At 42.9% G+C, this 22,316-nt stretch overlaps 1 protein-coding gene across 1 annotated transcript in view; it reads left to right on the top strand.

The window, feature by feature from the left end:
• Positions 1–22,316, top strand: part of LOC137650264 (AP-4 complex accessory subunit Tepsin-like) — an 84,219-nt gene that overhangs the window by 44,294 nt on the left and 17,609 nt on the right. The window contains exon 6 of the mRNA XM_068383567.1: positions 2,267–2,406. Within this exon, the coding sequence (XP_068239668.1) occupies positions 2,267–2,406 (140 nt within the window). The remainder of the gene's footprint in view (positions 1–2,266; positions 2,407–22,316) is intronic.

Here is a 22,316-nt window from a genome sequence, read left to right as displayed (position 1 = left end):
CGGTTTACTCTTACTGCAACGTGAAACCGTGAAATACTCTCTCTCTATCGTAACGATAGAGCGCATGTTGAACGTTCTGAACGTCAACAACTGCGGAGACTAAACTAAACGTTAGTTCATCTTTGAAAACAGTACGAGACTATCAAAGAAATTCTTTCATAAAACATTAAAATTAAAAAAGTATTAAATTCTTAAAAGGTAAATACGATATGACGGGCTCAATGTTAATTAACTTCGGTTCCAAGTAAGGACCGCCTACTATTAGGAAAGGTCGCATATGAACAAACATAAAAATTAATTTTTATAAGTTTATAATAAATGGAAAGTTAATCGAAGAGGCCTATAAAGGCGGAGAGATATAAAATAAATAGATCTATAACTTGTTAAGCAAAATTACCAAAAACCTAAACACACTTCCGTCTAAGGGAAGGGTCGGCCATTTAAAAGTGAAAGAGAGTCCATACTCTCTTCGTCACCAACACTTCCGTCTAAGGGAAGGGTCGGCCATTTAAAAGTGAAAGAGAGTCCATACTCTCTTCGTCACCATAATTAAATCTATCCAAAACGAGTTCAAGTTTTGAAATGAAGATAAAACCCCTGCATAGCGAAAGCTCAAAACTGGAATAGTGTACTTCACCAAATCGTTGTGAAAACAAATCCAGTTAGGGACGGCGTATTTAGTAGGTCTTGCCTGTGGCACGACAGAGGGAAAATTGGTTCTTTGTTGACATCGAGTACTTGAGTACCTACTTGACAGATGGCGCTGTTGATGTACACCCCCACCTGTATAGCGATCTCTGGCGTATTCCGCCCGTAGGTTTTTTCTGTCGGGCAGCAGGGATGCAGCTATATGATCATCGGGTAAGTTTGATATTGAAAAATATTATTTTCTTTCAATACATTTCCTCTCTCACTGTGTCCTGTCCACCTGCCTAGAGTTAATTTAAATTTTATCTCCTAATGTTAATAAGGCTTTCCTAAACTTGAAATGCATATTGTTTTATTTATTTAGAATTTGGCACACAATACTGTGGAGAGAGACGGTATACTCAAGATAAAATAATAAGGAAGTAAGGTTCTAGTTGAGTTGCCTTGACCAGTTGATCCTTAATTATTTACTTTATGCCCACATCTCTGGGCATTCCACTGTGTTTTATTGTGTAGTAAAATGTTGGAGTGTGATTGGCATTTGGACACTAGGCAGTCTGAGTGCTACATCTGGCTACAGTCCGCAAACCACTACAATACCAAATAACCTTCACAGCCTTTTACGTATGGGAGTATACCCACAAGTCCTCAGACACTTTAATTCAAGGCCTTGTGGTGGTTGCTCAAGTAATTGTGTAGCCGATAGATGTAATTTGGGAATGAAAGGTAGAATAACTGTCTTTTCTCCTTCATCTTTTCTTCACCTCTCTTAGGGGTGAAGCACTTATAATGTTGATGCCTGGATATGACTTGATGCTGGTAAGCTACACTTCTGAGCTCCATTCACTAGAAATCTTAAAGAATTATCTCCTCCATCCTACCCTCATGAGAGGGAGTATGTTGGAATATATCCCATCTATTGATCACCCTTTGCCAGGTTTTACATTCCTGACTGCTCTCCCCTTTGGGGGAATGGATTTCTCCTTAGACTTAGTACAGGCCAGATCCTACTAGCTTAATCATCTGAATGATGGACAAATAGATGGTTGCTGGAGTCATATACTTTGTTCCCATATAGGACAGGGTAAACTGATGTTTCCAGGGAAGAAAAAGAAGCTACCAGTTTGGTTCTAAGGGTGCTTACAATCCACCATTGAGTGATTCTCCCCCATGTTAAAATGTGAAAGGTTAGTATACACTTAGGAACAAATAAAATCTTTCAAAAGCAATTTTTTTTCTTAGTTTTACAGATCTGAGTCTTTAAAGTTAATTCTCCCTCCTCAACCATCTTTTTGTGCTGAATTTTAGTCTAAGAGCTCCCTGCCTAGAGATAACGTCTAGGTAATCATCAACGAATGAATGAACTCAACCACCCCTCTCATTCCTGAGCTAAGGGTCAAAAGGAAAGTCTCTTACTGGTGGATGGGCGGGGCTACTTGCCTACTCGCACCACCTGTCATTAATAACATCATTAATGAATTAAAACAAAGTTTGTTCCACTGACAACGTTCCTTATTTTAAAGGACAGGTTTGTATAGAAAAGAAAAGTATATTACTTTTTTTTTTAAATTTATATTTTAGGGAGAGCAGATGATTAAAATTTTTTATTTTATTTTAGGGAGAGCAGATGCAGAAGGATTTAGCAGTTCTGCCCAACAGTCATCAGTTGGACAGGGCTATGGTTCATCAGCACCCAAAGGGAAATATGAAGGATTTGGAAGTTCTCCTATTACTCGTAATGATAACCTTGTCAACCAGGTAAAGTGTGAATATTTTTTTTTTTACAAAAAATACCATCTCTGTTACAATTGCAATGATGCTGTAGTACATTAGATTTAGAACACCAGTAAAGAGCTCTGCTTCATACCCATTTTAATATGAGGATGCTCATGTTTCAACACTTCTTAGTGACCTTCAGTATTAAGCCCATAGGATATTTTGTCCTGAGCTGGATGAACATGGGCTGTATGTAAAGTGGCAGATCTACAGGTGGGCACACTCGAGTTTGAGAGAACCTTCAATATACGGTGTATACATTTATAGTTTTTATATGATACATTGATTACTCTGGAAATGCATTTCTGTAAAGTAGTGCCAATGATTGTGCATGAGATAAAGTTAGAGAAAGTAGAATCCATCTATAGCCTAGCTTTGAAATTTATTTAGCCTACCATTAAACACACATAAAAAAGCCATAATAATCCAGAGAACCAAGAGTGTAGACTTAGATTTTTTTTTTTAATTCATTTAAATACAGTACTGCAGTTAAGAAAGCAAAATGTCCTAATCTAGTTAGTCATCCTGATACTCATATAGTTAATTTTTTATGGTAGGGTTTTCCCCACACCAGCAATTAGCAAAGAAATCTTAGTTAGTTAAAGTATTAAAGAGTACTCAATACTTTACTATAAAGGAAAAACAGGATTTCCAGAGCAAACACTAAAGATTAAGGAAGCGAGTGTGTAGGCCGCTATCAGTCAGTAGTCATTAGCCATATTTAGTCTGCCATAATCTCTTTCCATTTTCTGTCAATATTTACTTGTTTTCTGATTTATGAACACAGCTTACGGACTTTACTGTAGACATTGTACAGCACTGTATGCAACCAATGTTCAGCATTGATCGTTTGTTATGAAAATGTGTTAATGTCAGGAAATGTGTCTTATATTTACATGTTTTGCAAGCAACATATCTTCAACTAAAGGGAAATTGGTCTTCTTCTATAGCTATGGGTTTGAAAGTCATTATAAGTGCTGTGTGTACAGATGGTATGAGAATTTTAGTAATATAAAACTGAAATATATTAAAATAAAGGAATTCAGTTGAGAGCTGTACATGCTGTATTGTTTTGATGTAATGAATCTAAGAAAAAAAAAACTCACTGGGGTACAATAGACCGAGTTGGACAGATATCTTTCGTTGATAATTTGGAGTGCCTTACCTTACCTTATTGCCTTATTCTTTGTTTGGGTTCCCCCAGGTCCCTCAGTGTGAGGCACTTTGTATATCCACCAGAAAGTTGCTAATGCATCTTCCAGTCTTGGATGGTCTGGGATGCATCTTGGGTGTTTATCGAGCTTATTCTTAAATACATCTATGCTCACTCCTGATATGTTTCTTAGATGAGCTGGCAGCGCATTAAATAATCGCTGTATTATTGAGGCTGGTGCTTAGTGGATTAATGTCCTGTGTGCCTTCCTTAGTTTTCCTGGTATAGTTTTGGGCACTATTAATCTACCTCGGCTTGCTCTTTCTGACATTTTTAGCTCCATGATGTTTTCAGTTATACCTTCGATTTGCTTCCATGCTTGTATTATCATATAGCGTTCATTCTCCTTTCTAGACTGTACAATTTTAAAAAGTGCAGTCTTTCCCAGCAGTCAAGGTCCTTAACTTCTATTGTAACAGTAAAGGACCTTTGTACACTCTCTATTTGTGCGATATCCTTTTGGTAGTATGGGTACCATATCACATTGCAGTACTCGAGTGTACTATGTACATAAGTTTTGTACAGCATAATCATGTGTTCAGCTTTTTTTGTTTTAAAGTGTCTGAATAACATTCCCATTTTTGCTTTACATTTAGCCAACACTGTTGCTATTTGGTCGTTGCATAACATATTCCTGTTTAACATTACACCAAGTTCTTAAATTGCTTCCTTGTTTGTGATTGTCTCGTTATTAGGTCCCATGTTTGCATATAATATTCTTTCTCTGTTTCCATAAATTATTGATTAAAATTTATCAGAGTTAAATACCATCCTATTTATCTCCGCTCATTCATATATTTTGTTTAGATCTCTTTGTAATGAGTTCCTATCTTCATCACAAGTAATTTCTCTACTTATTCTTGTCATTGGCAAAACTTCTCACTACAGAGTCTTTAACATTACAGTCTATGTCTGAGATCATAATAACAAACAGCAGTACAGCTAATACCATACCCTGTGGTACGCCAGATATTACCTGAACTTCATCTGATTTCTCGTCATTTGCAACCACCATCTGTTTACTGTTTTGTAGAAATTCTTTTATCCATTTTCCTATCTTTCCCATAATATTATGCTTTCTCATTTTATTCTCTAATATATTATGGTCTACCTTGTCAAAGGCTTTTGCAAAATCAAGATAGACCACATCTGTGTCTTTTTCATTTATCATAGTTTTATATATGTTTTCATATTGTGCTATCAGTTGGGTTTGTGTACTTTTTCCGGGGACAAAACCGTGTTGCGAAGACTTCTCTGTCTGCCCTTTGAAACTTAGCCTTAGCTGTCAAGTGAACACACGGGTTCTCTCCTGAGAAGATATTTTCATTCTGGCTAGCCTGGTCAAATTTCATTTTTGGGGCACTGGAGGAGGTAAACTAATTGCTGAACCAGGTCTACAGAAGCTATTAAGTTACCCTTTTTATAATAAGGCAGCATTCCCTCATGAGATAAGTATGTCAGTTTGTAATACAATATTTAAAAGGTTTACATTTTGAACCTTTGGAAAATCTTTCAATTAAAGATTGCATAGCTAAGACTTTTCCTATTGGCTTTAGCATTGGCTAAATGCATTACAGTACTATAGTGAACTACATGCTCTTTTTTATGATTTAGGTTTGAAGGACCTAAAAGGAGGGATAATGCTGATTTTGAAATTGAAAACTATACTTCGTTACGTATAACTTGAGCTTTGTATCACTTACCGTAGAGGGCTCTATGCCTTTGTTAAGGGGCGCGACTCATGACCTTGAATTTTGAAAATTCAGATTATTACATTTTCGGCTAGGAGGAAGTCTATCTTTTATGTTTTAGATTTTGTTTTAATGAAAACAATTTGATTTATGGCTAAAGTGCTCATTTCTTCTATCTACATAAGCACATCCATTCCATTATGCAACCTTTTTATGAGAAGTCTACGTAAATATTTAATTTTTCTTCAGGAATTTGAGGTAAAGATGTTTATAGTTGTCTTCCATAAACTTCTAATATGTCATTTTCTTTGAGTAGGGCTGAAAGATAATGTAATATCCTTTTTCTCTCAATGTTTCATGAAAAAACATACTGTACTGCACTTCTATAAAGTTATATTCATCGCATTTCTTTGTTCGGTTATATACTGTATTTACAATTCTTATATTCTGGAGATACTGAATGATGCAAAAGGTGTCAGAGACAATAACTAAGTGTGCCTAAAGCGTAAAATTTGCCCAGATATTATGCTAGCGCTGTCTTACTCGTGTGGGCATTAGGTACGTATAGCACATGTATTTCTAGATTTGAGGGAGGGGACTCACCACTGCTTAGTAAATAACCATGAGATATGATGATCATGACCTTATGATCCCCAGTGTTGAGGCAAATTATCACTATAAGGCCATACTTATGTATACTAAAGTATATTCAACTGATCATTACAAAATAAAACAATTTGAAGACTGTATATCTTTGTTTGTTTGTTTATATAATTACAATTTTTATGTTATAGTTATGCTGAAAGATGTATGAAGTGTCAGAGACGATGAATAAGTTTGCCTGAAGAGTAAGATTTGCCCAGAAAGTCAGCAGAAAAGAATATATTATGCTAGCAACATCTTACTTATGTATATTCATTTGGTACATGAAGTGTATATATTACTGGATCTGAGCTGTATTTCTCATTACAGTTGTAAATAACCTTGAAATATGATTTTTAAATATTTAACTTAGCCGGTGAATATATAATAGCTGTAACTCTGCGGCTCGACAGAAAACACACTCAAAAACTCGCGAGCGATCGCTATGAAGGTTGCGGGTGTGCCCACCAGCGCCACTATCGGCCAGATACCACTCTTGCATGTAAACAAACCCTTCAATTCTTCTCTGTCGACGTTGACGACAAGACGTATCAATACTCGCTGTAGAACCTGGAGTTTTCTCAACATATTTGGTGAAGTACTTCATTTTGGTTTGAGCTTTCGCAGTGCAGGTGTTTTATCTTCATCTTAAATCTTGAACTCGTTTTTGGATAGATTTAATTTTTGATGACAAGAGAGAGAGTATGGACTTTCTTTGACTTTTAAATGGCCGACCCTTCCCTTAGACGGAAGTGTGTTTTAGGCTTTTAGCAATTATCTTATCACGTTATAAATTAATTATAGATTTTCCTCTATATATTTTATATCTCAACCGCCTTTATTAGGCCTCTTCGATTAGCTTTCCATTTATAATAAACATCAAAATAAATTTTAATGATTTGTTTATATGCGACCTTTCCTGAGAGTAGGCGGTCCTAACTTGGAAACCGAAGTTAAACAACGTTGAGCCCTTTTCAATCGTAAATAACTTTTACAGAGCTAATGATTTAAAACTTATTAAATGAAATTTTTCAATATTTAACTTAGCCGGTGATTATAATAGCTGCAACTCTGTTGCTCGACAGAAAACTCTAAGGAAAAATTCGCCAGCGATCGCTACACAGGTTGCGGGTGTGCCCAACAGCGCCATCTGTCGTCCAGATACCCAGTACTCAATGTAAACAAAGAACTCAATTTTCTCTCTGTCGTGCTCCCGACAAGACGTGCTTATTCGCTGTTGCTAACTGGATTTGTTTTCACAACTAATTGGTGAAGTACACTATTCTAGTTTTAAGCTTTCGCTGTGCAGGCTTTTTCTTCGCAATTCCTTGAACTCTTTTTGATTACGGATTCTTTGTTGATGACTTTTTGATAGTTTTTGAATTCCCCTTTGACCAATTCAAAATGGCTGACCCTTCACAAGTCCCAAAATTTAGGAAGTGCAATGCTAGGGACTGTTCAAGGCGTCTTCCGAAGGCCTCTATCGACCCTCACACTGTTTGTTCCAATTGTCGGGATAAAACCTGTCAATTGGAAGATCGATGTGAGGAGTGCGTTGGGCTTTCGGAATTCGATTTTATCGAATTCCAAAAATATACACGTAGGCTAGAGAGAGATAGAGTTAGGAGAAGTTCCTCTCGTTCTATTGACATTTCCTCTCCTCATGCCCCACAACCTATTCCTTCCCCTGTAGTGGTTGCTCCTAATCCCCCTTCTGGCACTCAGGAACCTTCGATGGCTGATATGATGCGTGCCATCCAAGCTCTGGGTGAGAGAGTTATGTCACTGGCTAGTGACCGTAATCAGCTCATGGCGGATGTCAAGGAGCTGAAGTGTAAAAGTGCAGTGGGAAGTGATAAAGTGAGTGATAGTGTTGTGGATAGTGTTGCGCTTGAGGGTTCGTCTGTTCGTGCCTGTCGTCCTCCTAGTCCGGGACCTCTTGCAAGCTCCCAAGTCCAGGGGAGAAGCAATGTCGTACGACAAATGGGTTCGAGAGGCTTTAATCAGCGAACAGACGTTCCCTCCGTGGTATCGGGCGTATCTACCCAAGATCGCCCCTGCCTTACAAAGACGAGAGAGCCCATTTATACCTCATCTGCGGAAGAGGTTTCTCGCAAGAAACCATGGACCAAGGTCTCACGACCGTTAAAGCTTAAGTCGGTCCCTTCCGCGCAAGTCCAATGGCCCAGCTGTAGCTACTGGGTCAGTTCGGACTCGCTGCAGTCATCCGATGACTGCTCACCTCCTAAGAGAGGCAAAGCGGTACCGCTTCAGACAGTTACACCGTCTGTCGCCGCACCTGCTCCTGTAGACCCTAAGTGGTCTTTACTGCAAGACATGCAGTCGCAACTCACGTCGCTCATGCAGGACTTTCGTGCGGAGAAGGTTGCTGCCGCACCAGTAGCTAGTACAGCTCCTTGCCTACAACCACCCACACGATCGGTTGTGCGTCCTGGGGACGCTGAGGTAACCTTCTCACGCACTCCAGTTGAGAGAGTTCTGCCACCCATGCGTTCCAGTGTGATCTGCCAGCCGCATGTTGACGTTCAGCGACGCACGGAGGTATCCGTTGACGTCCGTGAGGTTCAACAACCGTCAGAGTTGTTTTGTTTTGACGCGGTGCGTCAACCTCCGCAACCCAGTGTGGTTGCCACTGCGCACCCACATCAGTCTAGACAGTCTGGAGTAGACGCTGTGCGTCCCCGCGCTGCTATGGTTGTTGCCAGCTCACAGACTGGGCAACAGTTCCATGACGTTGCGTCCGGCTCAGTCACGCATGCACCCGTGCGGCCGGACTCGGACAACCAGCCGTTACCCACTCCGTTGCCGTTCCCTCATCAGTTATCGGATGAGGGACTTTCTGATGATGATGGTGCTGCACATGAAGATGAACCGCACTCAGAACTGGACGAGCCCAAGTCTACGCAACCCTCTTTGGACTTTAGGAAAGTTTTGGCCCTGTTCAAAGAGATGTTTCCGGACCAGTTTGTGTCTGTAGCTCCGCGTTCGCCTCCGTCAGAGTTTGTGTTAGGCATGCCGTCAACTGCTCCTGCCTTTACTAGACTCGTCCTCGCACGCTCGTCCAAGAGAGCTTTGCGAGTGATTGGAGAATGGCTGCAGTCCAAAAAGAGTTTAGGGAAGACAGCTTTTACGTTTCCCCCTGCTAGACTCTCTTCTAGATCGAGTGTTTGGTATGCCACGGGAGAAGTTCTCGGCTTGGGAGTTCCTGCCTCTGCCCAGGGCGACTTCTCAAGTCTTGTAGACTCTCCCCGCCGCCTAGCCATGAGACGCTCGAAGATATGTTGGTCATCTTCGGACCTGGACCACCTTTTGAAAGGGATATTTAGAGCCTTCGAGGTATTCAACTTCTTAGACTGGTGTCTAGGAGCTCTAAGCAGAAAGATCTCTCCGACGGAGAAGGAGACTTCCTTGCTCATTATGTCCTGCATGGACAAGGCCATACGTGATGGGTCTAATGAGCTTGCTGCATCCTTTGTGTCCGGAGTCCTTAAGAAGCGTGAAAACCGGTGTTCATTCCTTTCAGCTGGAGTTACACCATGCCAGAGATCCGAACTTCTGTTTGCTCCTCTTTTTAAGTGCCTTTTTCCAGAGGACCTGATTAAGGAGATTGCTGCTTCTTTGATACAGAAGGATACTCATGATCTTGTCGCGTCCTCTGCTCGCAAAGCTACCCCTTTGCCTACCTTGTCAGCTAGACCAAGGATGGACACTCCAGCGTCCCGTTTTATTCCGCCCTTTCGTGGCAGAGCCTCCAGCAGAGGAGGTGCTCGTGCCGAAGGGAGACGTGGAAAGAAGAAAGGAACCAAGTCCTTTAAGGGCAGAGTCTGACTGCCAACTTCTTCAGACAGCAGTGGGAGCCAGACTCAAGAACTTCTGGCAGACCTGGGAAAAGAGAGGCGCAGATGCACAATCTGTGAAGTTGCTCAGAGAGGGGTACAAGATCCCGTTTGTACGAAAACCCCCTCTAGCAACGTCCCCCATCGATCTCTCTCCCAGGTACAGAGAGGAAGACAAGAGACGGGCATTGAAACAGGAAGTGTCTCTCTTACTAGAGAAGGGAGCGGTAGTCAAAGTCCTGGACCATCAAACCCCAGGATTCTACAACCGTCTCTTCTTGGTGTCCAAGAAGACAGGAGGGTGGAGGCCGGTGCTAGACGTCAGTGCGCTGAATGTCTTTGTCACAAAGCAGACGTTCTCCATGGAGACCACAAAGTCGGTTCTAGCAGCGGTCAGAAGGGAAGACTGGATGGTCTCGTTAGACCTAAGGGACGCCTACTTCCACGTCCCCATCCAACCGGACTCCCAACCTTTTCTGAGATTCGTTTTCGAAAAGGTTGTCTACCAGTTTCAAGCCCTGTGCTTTGGCCTAAGCACAGCTCCTCTTGTGTTTACGAGGCTAATGAGGAATGTAGCCAAATTCCTTCATTTAGCGGACATCCGAGCCTCCCTCTATTTGGACGACTGGCTTCTCAGAGCTTCTTCCAGTCGTCGCTGTCTGAAGGATCTAAAGTGGACTCTAGATCTGACCAAGGAATTGGGTCTCCTTGTCAATATGGAAAAGTCACAAGTGGTCCCATCCCAAACTATTGTGTATTTAGGGATGGAGATTCACAGTCTAGCTTTTCGGGCTTTTCCGTCGGCCCCCAGAACAAGCCAAGCCCAGTTATGCATCCAGAACATGCTGAAGAAGGAACGATGTTCAGTCAGGAAGTGGATGAGTCTGATAGGGACGCTATCATCCTTGGAACAGTTCGTAGCATTAGGAAGACTACACCTCCGTCCTCTTCAATATCACCTAGCATTTCACTGGAAAAAGGACAAGACGCTAGAAGCGGTCTCGATCCCCATTTCCGAGAAGATGAAGTCTTGCCTGACATGGTGGAAGGACAGTATCAACCTCAGAGAGGGTCTGCCCCTGGCTGTTCAGACTCCTAACCATGTTCTCTTCTCGGACGCATCGGACGTAGGCTGGGGCGCGACATTAGACGGTCGGGAATGCTCGGGAATATGGAACTCGAGTCAAAGGACAATGCATATCAACTGCAAGGAGCTACTGGCAGTACATCTGGCCTTGAAAAGCTTCAGGTCTCTCCTTCAAGGCAAAGTGGTGGAGGTGAACTCGGACAACACCACGGCTTTGGCGTACATCTCCAAGCAAGGAGGGACCCACTCACTGACGCTGTACGAGATCGCAAGGGACCTCCTCACCTGGTCAAAAGGTCTAAACATATCGCTAGTTACGAGGTTCATCCAAGGCAACTTGAATGTCATGGCAGATTGTGTCAGTCGGAAGGGACAAATTCTTCCAACAGAATGGACCCTCCACAAGGATGTATGCAAGAGTCTTTGGGCCACCTGGGGCCAGCCGACCATAGATCTCTTCGCAACCTCGATGACCAAGAGGCTCCAAATATATTGCTCACCAATCCCGGACCCAGCAGCAGTTCATATAGATGCCTTTCTCCTAGATTGGTCTCATCTAGATCTATATGCATTCCCTCCGTTCAAGATTGTCAACAAGGTACTGCAGAAGTTCGCCTCTCACGAAGGGACAAGGTTGACGCTAGTTGCTCCCCTCTGGCCCGCGAGAGAATGGTTCACCGAGGTACTTCGATGGCTAGTAGACGTTCCCAGAACACTTCCCCTAAGGGTGGACCTTCTACGTCAGCCACACGTAAAGAAGGTACACCAAGGCCTCCACGCTCTTCGTGTGACTGCCTTCAGACTATCGAAAGACTCTCGAGAGCTAGAGGCTTTTCGAAGGAGGCAGCCAGAGCGATTGCTAGAGCAAGGAGAACATCCACCCTTAGAGTCTACCAATCGAAGTGGGAAGTCTTCCGAAACTGGTGCAAGTCAGTATCAGTATCCTCGACCAGTACCTCTGTAACTCAAATAGCTGACTTTCTCTTATATCTGAGGAAAGAACGATCTCTTTCAGCTCCCACTATCAAGGGTTACAGAAGCATGTTGGCATCAGTCTTCCGTCACAGAGGCTTAGATCTTTCCAACAATAAAGATCTACAGGACCTCCTTAAGTCTTTTGAGACCACGAAGGAGCGTCGTTTGGTTACACCTGGTTGGAATTTAGACGTGGTACTAAGATTCCTCATGTCAGACAGGTTCGAGCCGCTACAATCAGCCTCCCTGAAAGATCTCACCTTAAAGACTTTTTTCCTGGTTTGCTTAGCCACAGCTAAAAGAGTCAGTGAGATTCATGCCTTCAGCAAAAACATCGGTTTCTCATCTGAAACGGCTACATGTTCTCTACAACTTGGTTTTCTAGCCAAAAACGAGCTGCCTTCTCGACCTTGGCCAAAATCGTTCGATATTCCAAGCTTATCGAATATGGTTGGCAATGAACTAGAAAGAGTCTTATGCCCTGTCAGAGCTCTTAAGTTCTATTTAAAACGAACTAAACCTTTAAGAGGCCCGTCTGAAGCTTTATGGTGTTCAGTTAAGAAACCATCTTTGCCTATGTCAAAGAATGCCTTATCCTATTTTATCAGACTGTTAATACGAGAAGCTCATTCCCATCTGAATGAGGAAGACCAAGCTTTGCTGAGGGTAAGGACACACGAAGTTAGAGCTGTCGCAACTTCCGTGGCCTTTAAACAAAATAGATCTCTGCGAAGTATAATGGACGCAACCTATTGGAGAAGCAAGTCAGTGTTCGCGTCTTTTTATCTTAAGGATGTCCAGTCTCTTTACGAGGACTGCTACACTCTGGGACCATTCGTAGCAGCGAGTGCAGTAGTGGGTGAGGGCTCAACCACTACAATTCCCTAATTCCATAACCTTTTTAATCTTTCTCTTGAAATGTTTTTATTGTTGTTTTTTGGGTTGTCCGGAAGGCTAAGAAGCCTTTCGCATCCTGGTTGATTTGGCGGGTGGTCAAGGTCATTTCTTGAGAAGCGCCTAGATTAGGGGTTTTGATGAGGTCCTGTGGTATGGGTTGCAACCCTTGATACTTCAGATCCTAGGGGTCGATCAGCATCCTGAGAGGATCGCGAGGCTCCGTAAGGAAGACGTACTTAAAAAGGCAGGGTAATTGTTCAAGTCGACTTCCTTACCAGGTACCTATTTATTTTGTTTTTGTTATTTTGATAACTTCTAAAATGAAATAAAAATTCTTAGCTCATAATAATGTAAACATATAATGCTGGTCTCTACCCACCCCCCTGGGTGTGAATCAGCTATTATAATCACCGGCTAAGTTAAATATTGAAAAATTTTATTTTTATAATAAAATAAATTTTTGAATATACTTACCCGGTGATTATAAATTAAAGGACCCTCCCTTCCTCCCCAATAGAGACGCAGTGGAACGAGGAGAAAATTGAGTTCTTTGTTTACATTGAGTACTGGGTATCTGGACGACAGATGGCGCTGTTGGGCACACCCGCAACCTGTGTAGCGATCGCTGGCGAATTTTTCCTTAGAGTTTTCTGTCGAGCAACAGAGTTGCAGCTATTATAATCACCGGGTAAGTATATTCAAAAATTTATTTTATTATAAAAATAACATATTTTTAGTAAATATTTTATGATAGCTTTTTTCTTTGAATAGTCTTCGTACTGTTTCAAAGATGAACTAACGTTTAGTTTATGTATGCTACGCAGTTTGCGCTCTATCGTTACGATAGAGAGAGAGAGTATCACGGTTTCACTTTGCAGAAAGAGTAAATCGATTCTGACGTTTTGTTCTTTTTTCTTTCAAAGCTTAAATGTTTTAAAGACTAAAAAGGAACTTTTAATTGAAAAACCTTTCAGTTTTTTCCTTTGGTCAAATAACCTGTTTATTGACGAAAGGTAAGTGGGCTCTTCTCTTCGGTGCGAAATCAGAGAGAGAGAGAGAGAGAGAGAGAGAGAGAGAGAGAGAGAGAGAGAGAGAGAGAGAGATAGAGACGGAGAGAGAGAGAGGAGAGAGAACGTTCCGATCTTTATCTCGTCCCAAGCGAGTAACGTTGTTCTCGAGTTACTCTCGTCCCTAGTCTCTGTACGGGGAGAAAGGATAAAACGTTTTTAGTTTTTATTCTCGTCCCAAGGCACTGTACGGTGAGAGATTGAAAACGTAGTTTTGAATGAACTAGTGTTTAGTCTCTTCCCCAGCCACTGATTTTTTCATCTTAAAATATGTTTACTGTTTTTTGCTGGTATTAATGTGCTTACATTATACGACTGATTTCGTAATTACAACCTTTTGATGAGGGTAGAATTGCGTGCTTCAGGTAGAAATCAGTTTTATTCATACCTAATGTGAATTGTTAAAAAATTCGATTTCAGTGAAATAAGTGCAAACAGAAAATCGTAGTGATAAAGTGATATTGCGCAAAGTGTTATCAGTGTTGCGACCGAGGGTTCGTCTGTTCGTGCCTGTCGTTCGCCTAGTCTGGGACCTCTTGCAAGCTCCCAAGCCTAGGGGAGAAGTAATGTCGTACGACTTATGGGTTCGAGAGGCCTTGATCAGCGAACAGACGTTCCCTCTATGGTATCAGGTGTATCTTACCAAGATCACCCCTACCATAAGGTGAGAGAGACGATTTTCTCCTCGTCATCCGAAGGCTTTTCGCATAAGAAACCGTGGAACAAGGTTTCGAGGCCCTTTAAGCGAAAGTCAGTCCTTTCAGGACAGGTCCAGCATCCTGGTTTTAACTATTAGGACAGCTCTGACCCTATGCAGTCATCGGAAGACTGCTCGCCGCCTAAACAAAAGCGTAGCACAGACTTCGAGAGTCTTTTTGTAGGCAAGGTTTTGCAGTCACAGACGTTACCCTCGTCTCTTACCGCAACCATTCCCGTTGATCCTAAATGGGTTGTTTGGCAAGACATGCAGAATAAGCTTGCCTCCCTTATGGAAGACTATTCTGCCGATAAGTCCGTTGAGCCTAGCCGTTTATCTCATCGAGATCCTGGCCTTCAGCCACCCTAACGTTCCTTTGTGCGTCCTGTTGACGTTGGCGTAGCCAAGTCACGTCAGTCAGGTTGTTTAGAACCACACTCGATGCGGTCTTGTGTGGATTTTCAGCCACATTTGGACGTTAGGCCACTTGCTGATGCTTCTGTTGACGTTCAGGACGTTCGCCAACAATCGGAGTTGACTTGTTTTGACGCTGAGCGTCAACCTCCGCATTCTAGAGTTGTTTTGACTGCTCAGTCTAGGCGGTCAAAGTAGTCTCGAGTGGACGCTGTGCGTCCTCACGCACCTGTTGATGTTGACAGTTCACAGACTGTCAAGCAGTTACATGACGTTGCGTCCTGGTCCGCTACTAATGCACCAGTGCGTGTGGACTCTGCTTGTAAAGCATTGCCACCACGGTAGGTCTCTCCCTTGCTTGAGACTCGGCTATTGTCGGACAAGGTTCCTTCAGATGAGGAAGTTGCTGTTCCCCCTCCTACTGATATTCCCTTGAGGACTCTGTCAGACGGAGAGGAGCCTAAAGCTGCTTAGCCCTCTATGGACTTTAAATAAATCATGCTGATTTTTAAGGATCTTTGTCCGGATCTTTTTGTAACTGCTGCTCCTCGTTCGCCTAAACGTCAGGGCTTACACTAGGCCTAGCTACTTCGAAGCTGTTGTTTTATAAGCTAGTGCTCTCTCGCTCTTCTAAGAGAGCTTTACGTTTGCTAGGCGACTGGTTTATCACCAGGAGGAGTTTGGGGGAGACAGCCTTTGCTTTCCCTTCTTTTAAGCTGGCTTATAGAGCGAGAGTCTGATATGACACGAGAGAAGTTCTCGGCTTGGGAGTTCCTGCCTCAGCCCAGATAGACTTCTCAAACCTCATAGACTCTCCCTGGCGCCTGGCCATGAGACGCTCCAAGATTTTACAGGTTGACTTCAGAGCTATTTTCGAGCCTTTGAAGTTTTGCTGTACAATTATGTCATGCATAAACAAGGCTTTCAGGGATGGCTCCAATGATCTGACAGCCACGTTCTCTGCAGGAACAAGTCCCTCAGGGATGGCTCCAATGATTTGGCAGCCATGTTCACTGCAGGAGTACGTAAGAGGCAAGTGCGCTCAATGTGTTCATTGTCAAGACAAACTTCATGATGAAGTCTATCAGGCTGTCTTGACAGCATTTATGGAAGGCGACTGGATGGTCTCTCTCGACCTTCAGGAGGCATACTTCCACATTCCTAAACACCCGGATTCCCAACCGTTTCTGAGGTTTGTTTACAGGAATGTGGGGTACCAGTTTCGAGCCCTGTGCTTTGGCCTCAGTCCTGCGCCTCTCGTGTTTACGAGGCTCATGAGGAATGTGGCAAAATCCCTCCATCTATCGGGGATCCGAGCCTCCCTGTACTTGGACGACTGGCTTCTCAGAGCATCGTCCAGTCTTCGCTGTCTGCAGGATCTACATTGGACGTTGAGTCTGGCCAGGGAGTTGGGACTTTTGGTCAACCTAAAAGTCCCAACTGATCCCATCCCAGATTATTCTATATTTGGGGATGGAGATTCGCAGTCAAGCCCTGCTCGAAGTCCAACTACAGTAATGCTGAAACGAAACGTTTATTCAGTCAGGAGTTGGAACAGTCTCGTAGGGACTCTCTCACCCCTGGAGCAGTTTGTCTCACTAGGGAGACTACACCTTCTGCCTCTCCGGTTCCGTCTAGCCTCTCACTGGAACTAGGACAAGACATTAGAGACGGTATCATTCCCAGTCTCCGAACCAGTAAAGGCATGCCTGAAATGGTGGGACAGCAATATCAGTCTGAGAGAGGGACTATCCCTAGCAGTCAAGAACCCAAACCACGTGTTGTCCTCAGACGCGTCGGATTTGGGTTGGGGTGCGACCCTGGACGGTCGGGAATGCTCGGGTCTGTGGACCTCAAGTCAGAAGAGCATGCACATCAACGGCAAGGAGCTATTATCAGTCCACTTGGCCTTGATGATATTCGAAAGCTTCTTCGAAACTAAGTGGTAGAGGTCAACTCAGACAACACCACAACTTTGGCGTACATCTCCAAGCAAGGAGGCACACACTCCTTCACGCTGCTCGAGATCGCAAGGGACCTTCTCTTCTGGTCAAGAATTCAAGGCATCTCCCTGTTGACGAGATTCATCCAGGGGGACTTGAACGTCTTGGCAGACTGTCTCAGTCGGAGGGGTCAGGTGATACCCACGGAATGGACCCTCCACAAGGACGTGGGCAAGAGTCTTTGGGCTACTTGGGGTCAACCCACCATAGACCTCTTTGCCTCCTCGTTGACCAAAAGGTTACCAATCTATTGCTCTCCAGTCCTAGATACAGAAACAATCTACATAGATGCGTTTCTACTGGATTGGTCTTTTCTGGACTTATATGCATTCCCTCCATTCAAGATAGTCAACAAGGTACTGCAGAAGTTCGCCTCTCACGAAGGGACAAGGTCGACGTTGGTTGCTACCCTCTGGCCCGCGAGAAAGTGGTGCACCGAGGTACTTCAATGGCTGGTAGACTTTCCAAGAAGTCTTCCTCTAACGGTAGATCTGTTACGTCAGCCCCACGTAAAGAATGTCCATCAAAGCCTCCCCGCTCTTCGTCTGACTTCCTTCAGACTATCGAAAGACTCTCAAGAGCTAGAGGCTTTTCGAAGGAGGCAGCCAGTGCGATTGCAAGAGCTAGGAGAGCTTCTACCATTAGAGTATACCAGTCGAAGTGGGAAGTCTTTCGAGACTGGTGCAAGTCAGCATCTGTGTCCTTGTCCAGTACCTCTGTAACCCAAATCGCAGATTTTCTTTTACATCTGAGAAAGGTTCACTCCCTTTCAGCTCCCACGATTAAGGGCTACAGGAGCATGTTGGCTTCGGTCTTTCGACATAGAGGCTTAGATCTTTCCAACAATAAAGATCTCCAAGATCTCCTTAAGTCTTTCGAGACCTCTAAGGAACATCGTTTGGCAACTCCTGGATGGAACTTAGACGTGGTCCTAAGGTTCCTCATGTCAGACAGGTTTGAGCCATTACATTCAGCCTCCCTGAAGGATCTCACCCTCAAGACACTTTTCCTAGTGTGCTTGGCTTCGGCTAAAAGGGTCAGTGAACTGAACATCGGCTTTTCTACAGAAAAAAGCCACTTGTTCACTTCAACTTGGTTTCCTGGCCAAAAATGAACTGCCTTCTCGTCCTTGGCCTAAATCTTTTGATATTCCTTGCTTATCAGAGATCGTAGGCAACGAACTGGAAAGAGTATTATGTCCTGTTAGAGCTCTTAAGTTGGATTTAGCTCGTACTAAGTCATTACGAGGTAAATCTGAGGCATTATGGTGCTCAGTTAAGAAACCTTCATTGCCTATGTCAAAGAATGCTTTGTCATATTTTATCAGATTTTTTTAATACGAGAAGCTCATTCTCACTTGAATGAGAAAGACCGATGTTTGCTTAAGGTTAAGACGCACGAAGTTAGAGATATAGCAACCTCCGTGGCCTTCAAGCAAAATAAATCTCTGCAAAGTATTATGGACGCGACTTTTTGGAGAAGCAAGTCAGTGTTCGCGTCATTTTACTTAAAAGATGTCCAGACTCTTTACGAGGACTGCTACACACTGGGTCCATTCGTTGCAGCGAGTGCAGTAGTGGGTGAGGGTTCTACCACTACATTACCCTAATTCCAATACCTTTTTTAATCTGTCTCTTGAAATGTTTTTAATATTGTTTTTTTGGGCTGTACGGAAGGCTAAGAAGCCTTTCGCATCCTGATTGATTTGGCGGGTGGTCAAAGTCATTTCTTGAGAGCGCCCAGATTAAGGGTTTGATGGGGTCCTGTTGTATGGGTTGCAGCCCTTAATACTTCAGCTCCTGGGAGTCTTTCAGCATCCTTAGAGGATCGCAGGGCTTCATGAGGAAGACAGACTTATAAGGCAGAGTAATCGTCTAAGTCAACTTCCTTACCAGGTACCTATATATTTTGGTTTTGTTATATTGATAACTGTCAAAAACTCTTAGCTTATACGCTGTAAACTTAATTAACTCTGGTCTCTACCCACCGCCTTGGGTGTGAATCAGCTATTATATATTCACCGGCTAAGTTAAATATTTAAAAATGATATTTTAATTATAAAATAAATTTTTGAATATACTTACCCGGTGAATATATAAATTAAAGGCCCTCCCTTCCTCCCCAATAGAGACGCAGCGGGACGAGAAGAATTGAAGGGTTTGTTTACATGCAAGAGTGGTATCTGGCCGATAGTGGCGCTGGTGGGCACACCCGCAACCTTCATAGCGATCGCTCGCGAGTTTTTGAGTGTGTTTTCTGTCGAGCCGCAGAGTTGAAGCTATTATATATTCACCGGGTAAGTATATTCAAAAATTTATTTTATAATTAAAATATCATGATTATGTCCATATGATCCCCAGTAGTGAAGTATAACTATGCCTAAAAGCCCAAACTAACCCCTAATAAAGTTTATCAGATGATTCATAATTAAAAAAAAAAACTATGAAGGCCGAGTTCTCAAAATATGACATTTCTAAGAAAAAAATAAAACTACTTTTCTGTTTATTGACCAATATGTACCATTCATAAATGAAAAGATAAGAAACTTTATACTCTAAATATTTAAAAGGGTTTTTGGAAAATTATAGACATACAGTATATGAAAAATGGTAATTTCCATTATTATTGCCAATATGTTTGGAAAATGTATACTTGGTACTGTATATAAAAAATTAGGATGGATAAGAAACATATCCTCTATAAAAATTTTTGCTAAGAAAAATATCTTTAAAAGGGATTTTGACATAGGAAAAATGTATTTTTAGGCTCGAGCCATGTCGTCCTGATGGAAGTTCCTTCTGGCAACTTCTACAGTTTAATATTTGTGCGATTGATATTACAAGGGAATTACCGTCAGGTATCACGGGGTTAAACAACTATCCGAAGATATCGTGTATAATCAGGGACGTATCCTAAGATAATCATAGATATCTGCACCCCAAATAGACCTTACCCAGTGTAATCCACTAAGGGGAAGCTTAAGTAAGGAGCTGTTACACATCCTATCACCTTCGAGTGCCCCTATACGTTCCTGCTTCTCATTCCTTCGAACGCAGCTGTTGGCTACGGTGCGGTTGATTTTTGGGGCCGCTTTTTTCACAAACTTTAATGATTTGTTTTATCTACCTCTCTTTGTCTTTGTTTATGCTAATTTTAGCTCCCTTCGGAGACTTGAAAATAGGTTGAGAAAGAAAATACAGGGTAGTAGATTAAGTTTGAAATCACCACAAAATAGCATTATTTTAATGAGGCAGATTTTCATCCCTTACGGGCATTATTTGTTGAAGCAAAAGAAAATGGGAAATTTTTTAAATATTTAAAATTTTATGGGTCAGTGTTGATCAAATAGGGCTTCTGGAGAAGCAACAATGAACATTGGGTGAATATAGAATTAAGAAAATTTTATTATTGAAATTCTAAATTTTATCATATTATGAGTTATGAAGTTATTGATGTAATTTATTTTCCTTGAGATCAAATTTGAATAATGTATTATGCAGTCCCATAATATTATTTTAAATGGCACTACTGTACAATGGTAAAACCATTAGAAATTGAGACATTTACTAAGCATACAAGATGTATTGGTTTTTTTCTTGATGAATTTGTAATTTTACTGTAATTTAAAATACTGTAATTTTAAATATTTAACTTAGCCGGTGAATATATAATAGCTGCAACTCTGTTGCTCGACAGACAAAAAACAGTAAAAACTCGCCAGCGATCGCTATACAGGTTGCGGGTGTGCCCACCAGCGCCAACTGTCGGCCAGATACCACTCTCGATGTAAACAAAGACTCAATTTCTTCTCTGTCGACAAGACGTACTTTACTTGCTGTCGAACCTGAAGTTTTTTCACATCATATTTGGTGAAGTACTTTAATTTGGTTTGAGCTTTCGCAGTACAGGTGTTTTTCTTCAAATAAATCCTTGAACTCTTTTTTGGATCGGATTAATTGTTGATGACTTAGATCGTTTTTTGGAATTTTCCCTTGACTAATTCAAAATGGCTGACCTTTCACAAGTTCCCAAGTTCAGAAAATGTAATGCTAGGGATTGTCATAGGCGTCTTCCAAAGGCTTCTCTCGACCCTCACACTGTTTGTTCCAATTGTCGGGGTAAAACCTGTCAATTGGAAGATCGGTGTGAGGAATGCGTGGGCCTTTCGGAATTCCATTTTCTCGAATTTGAGAAATATACACGCAGACTAGAGAGAGAGAGGGTAAGGAGAAGTTCTTCTAGGTCGGTAGATTTTTCCTCTCCACATGCCCCTGAACCTAATCCTTCCCCTGTAGTGGTTGTTCCTAACCCCCCTCCTAGCACTCAGGAACCGTCGATGCAAGACATGATGCGTGCTATCCATGCCTTGGGGGAGAGAGTTGAGGCCCTAGCAAGTGACCGAAATCAACTCATGGCGGACGTAAAGGAACTAAAGTGCCAAAGTGCCGCGGCGGAAAGTGTTAAAGTGCCTAGTGTTTCTCAAAGTGTTGTGAACAGTGTTGCGCTTGAGGGTTCGTCTGTTCGTGCCTGTCGTCCTCCTAGTCCGGGACCTCTTGCAAGCTCCCAAGCCCAGGGGAGAAGCAATGTCGTACGACTCATGGGTTCGAGAGGCCTTGATCAGCGAACAGACGTTCCCTCCATGGTATCAGGCGTATCTCCCCAAGATCGCCCCTACCAACGTAAGACGAGAGAGCCCATTTTTACCTCGTCGTCCGAAGGTGTTTCTCGTAAGAAACCTTGGACCAAGGTCTCCAGACCTTTGAAACGTAAGTCGGTCCCTTCAGGACAAGTCCAACGTCCCGGTTGTAGCCACTGGGACAGTTCGGACCCGTTGCCATCATCGGATGACTGCTCGCCACCTAAGAGAGGCAAAGTTGTGCCGCCTCAGTCGCTCACCCCGTCTGTTGCCGCACCTGCTTCCGTAGACCCTAAATGGGTGTTACTGCAGGACATGCAGTCCAAGCTTGCGTCCTTGATGGAGGACTTCAATGCGGAGAAGGTTGCAGCTGAACCTTCTGGCCAACAACCATCCAAGCGGTCTGTTGTGCGTCCTGTTGACGTTGAGGTAGCTTTCTCGCGTCAACCAGTTGGGGTAGTACCTCCACCGATGCAACCCAGTGTGGGTTGCCAGCCGCACGTTGACGTTAGGCAACGCACGGAGGTGGTTGTTGACGTTCAGGACGTTCATCAACCATCAGAGGTGACTTGTTTTGACGCGGTGTGTCAACCTCCGCAACCCGGTATGGTGTTGACTGCACAACCCAGACGGTCTAAACAGTCTCGGGTGGACGCTGTGCGTCCTCGCGCACCTATGGTTGTTGACAGTTCTCAGACTGTTCAGCAGTTCCA

This window comes from Palaemon carinicauda, chromosome 11 (assembly GCF_036898095.1).
Source record: "Palaemon carinicauda isolate YSFRI2023 chromosome 11, ASM3689809v2, whole genome shotgun sequence".
Classification (NCBI taxonomy): domain Eukaryota; kingdom Metazoa; phylum Arthropoda; class Malacostraca; order Decapoda; family Palaemonidae; genus Palaemon; species Palaemon carinicauda.
Note: the sequence above shows the minus strand (reverse complement) of the source record. Positions and strands in the feature narration are given on the sequence as shown.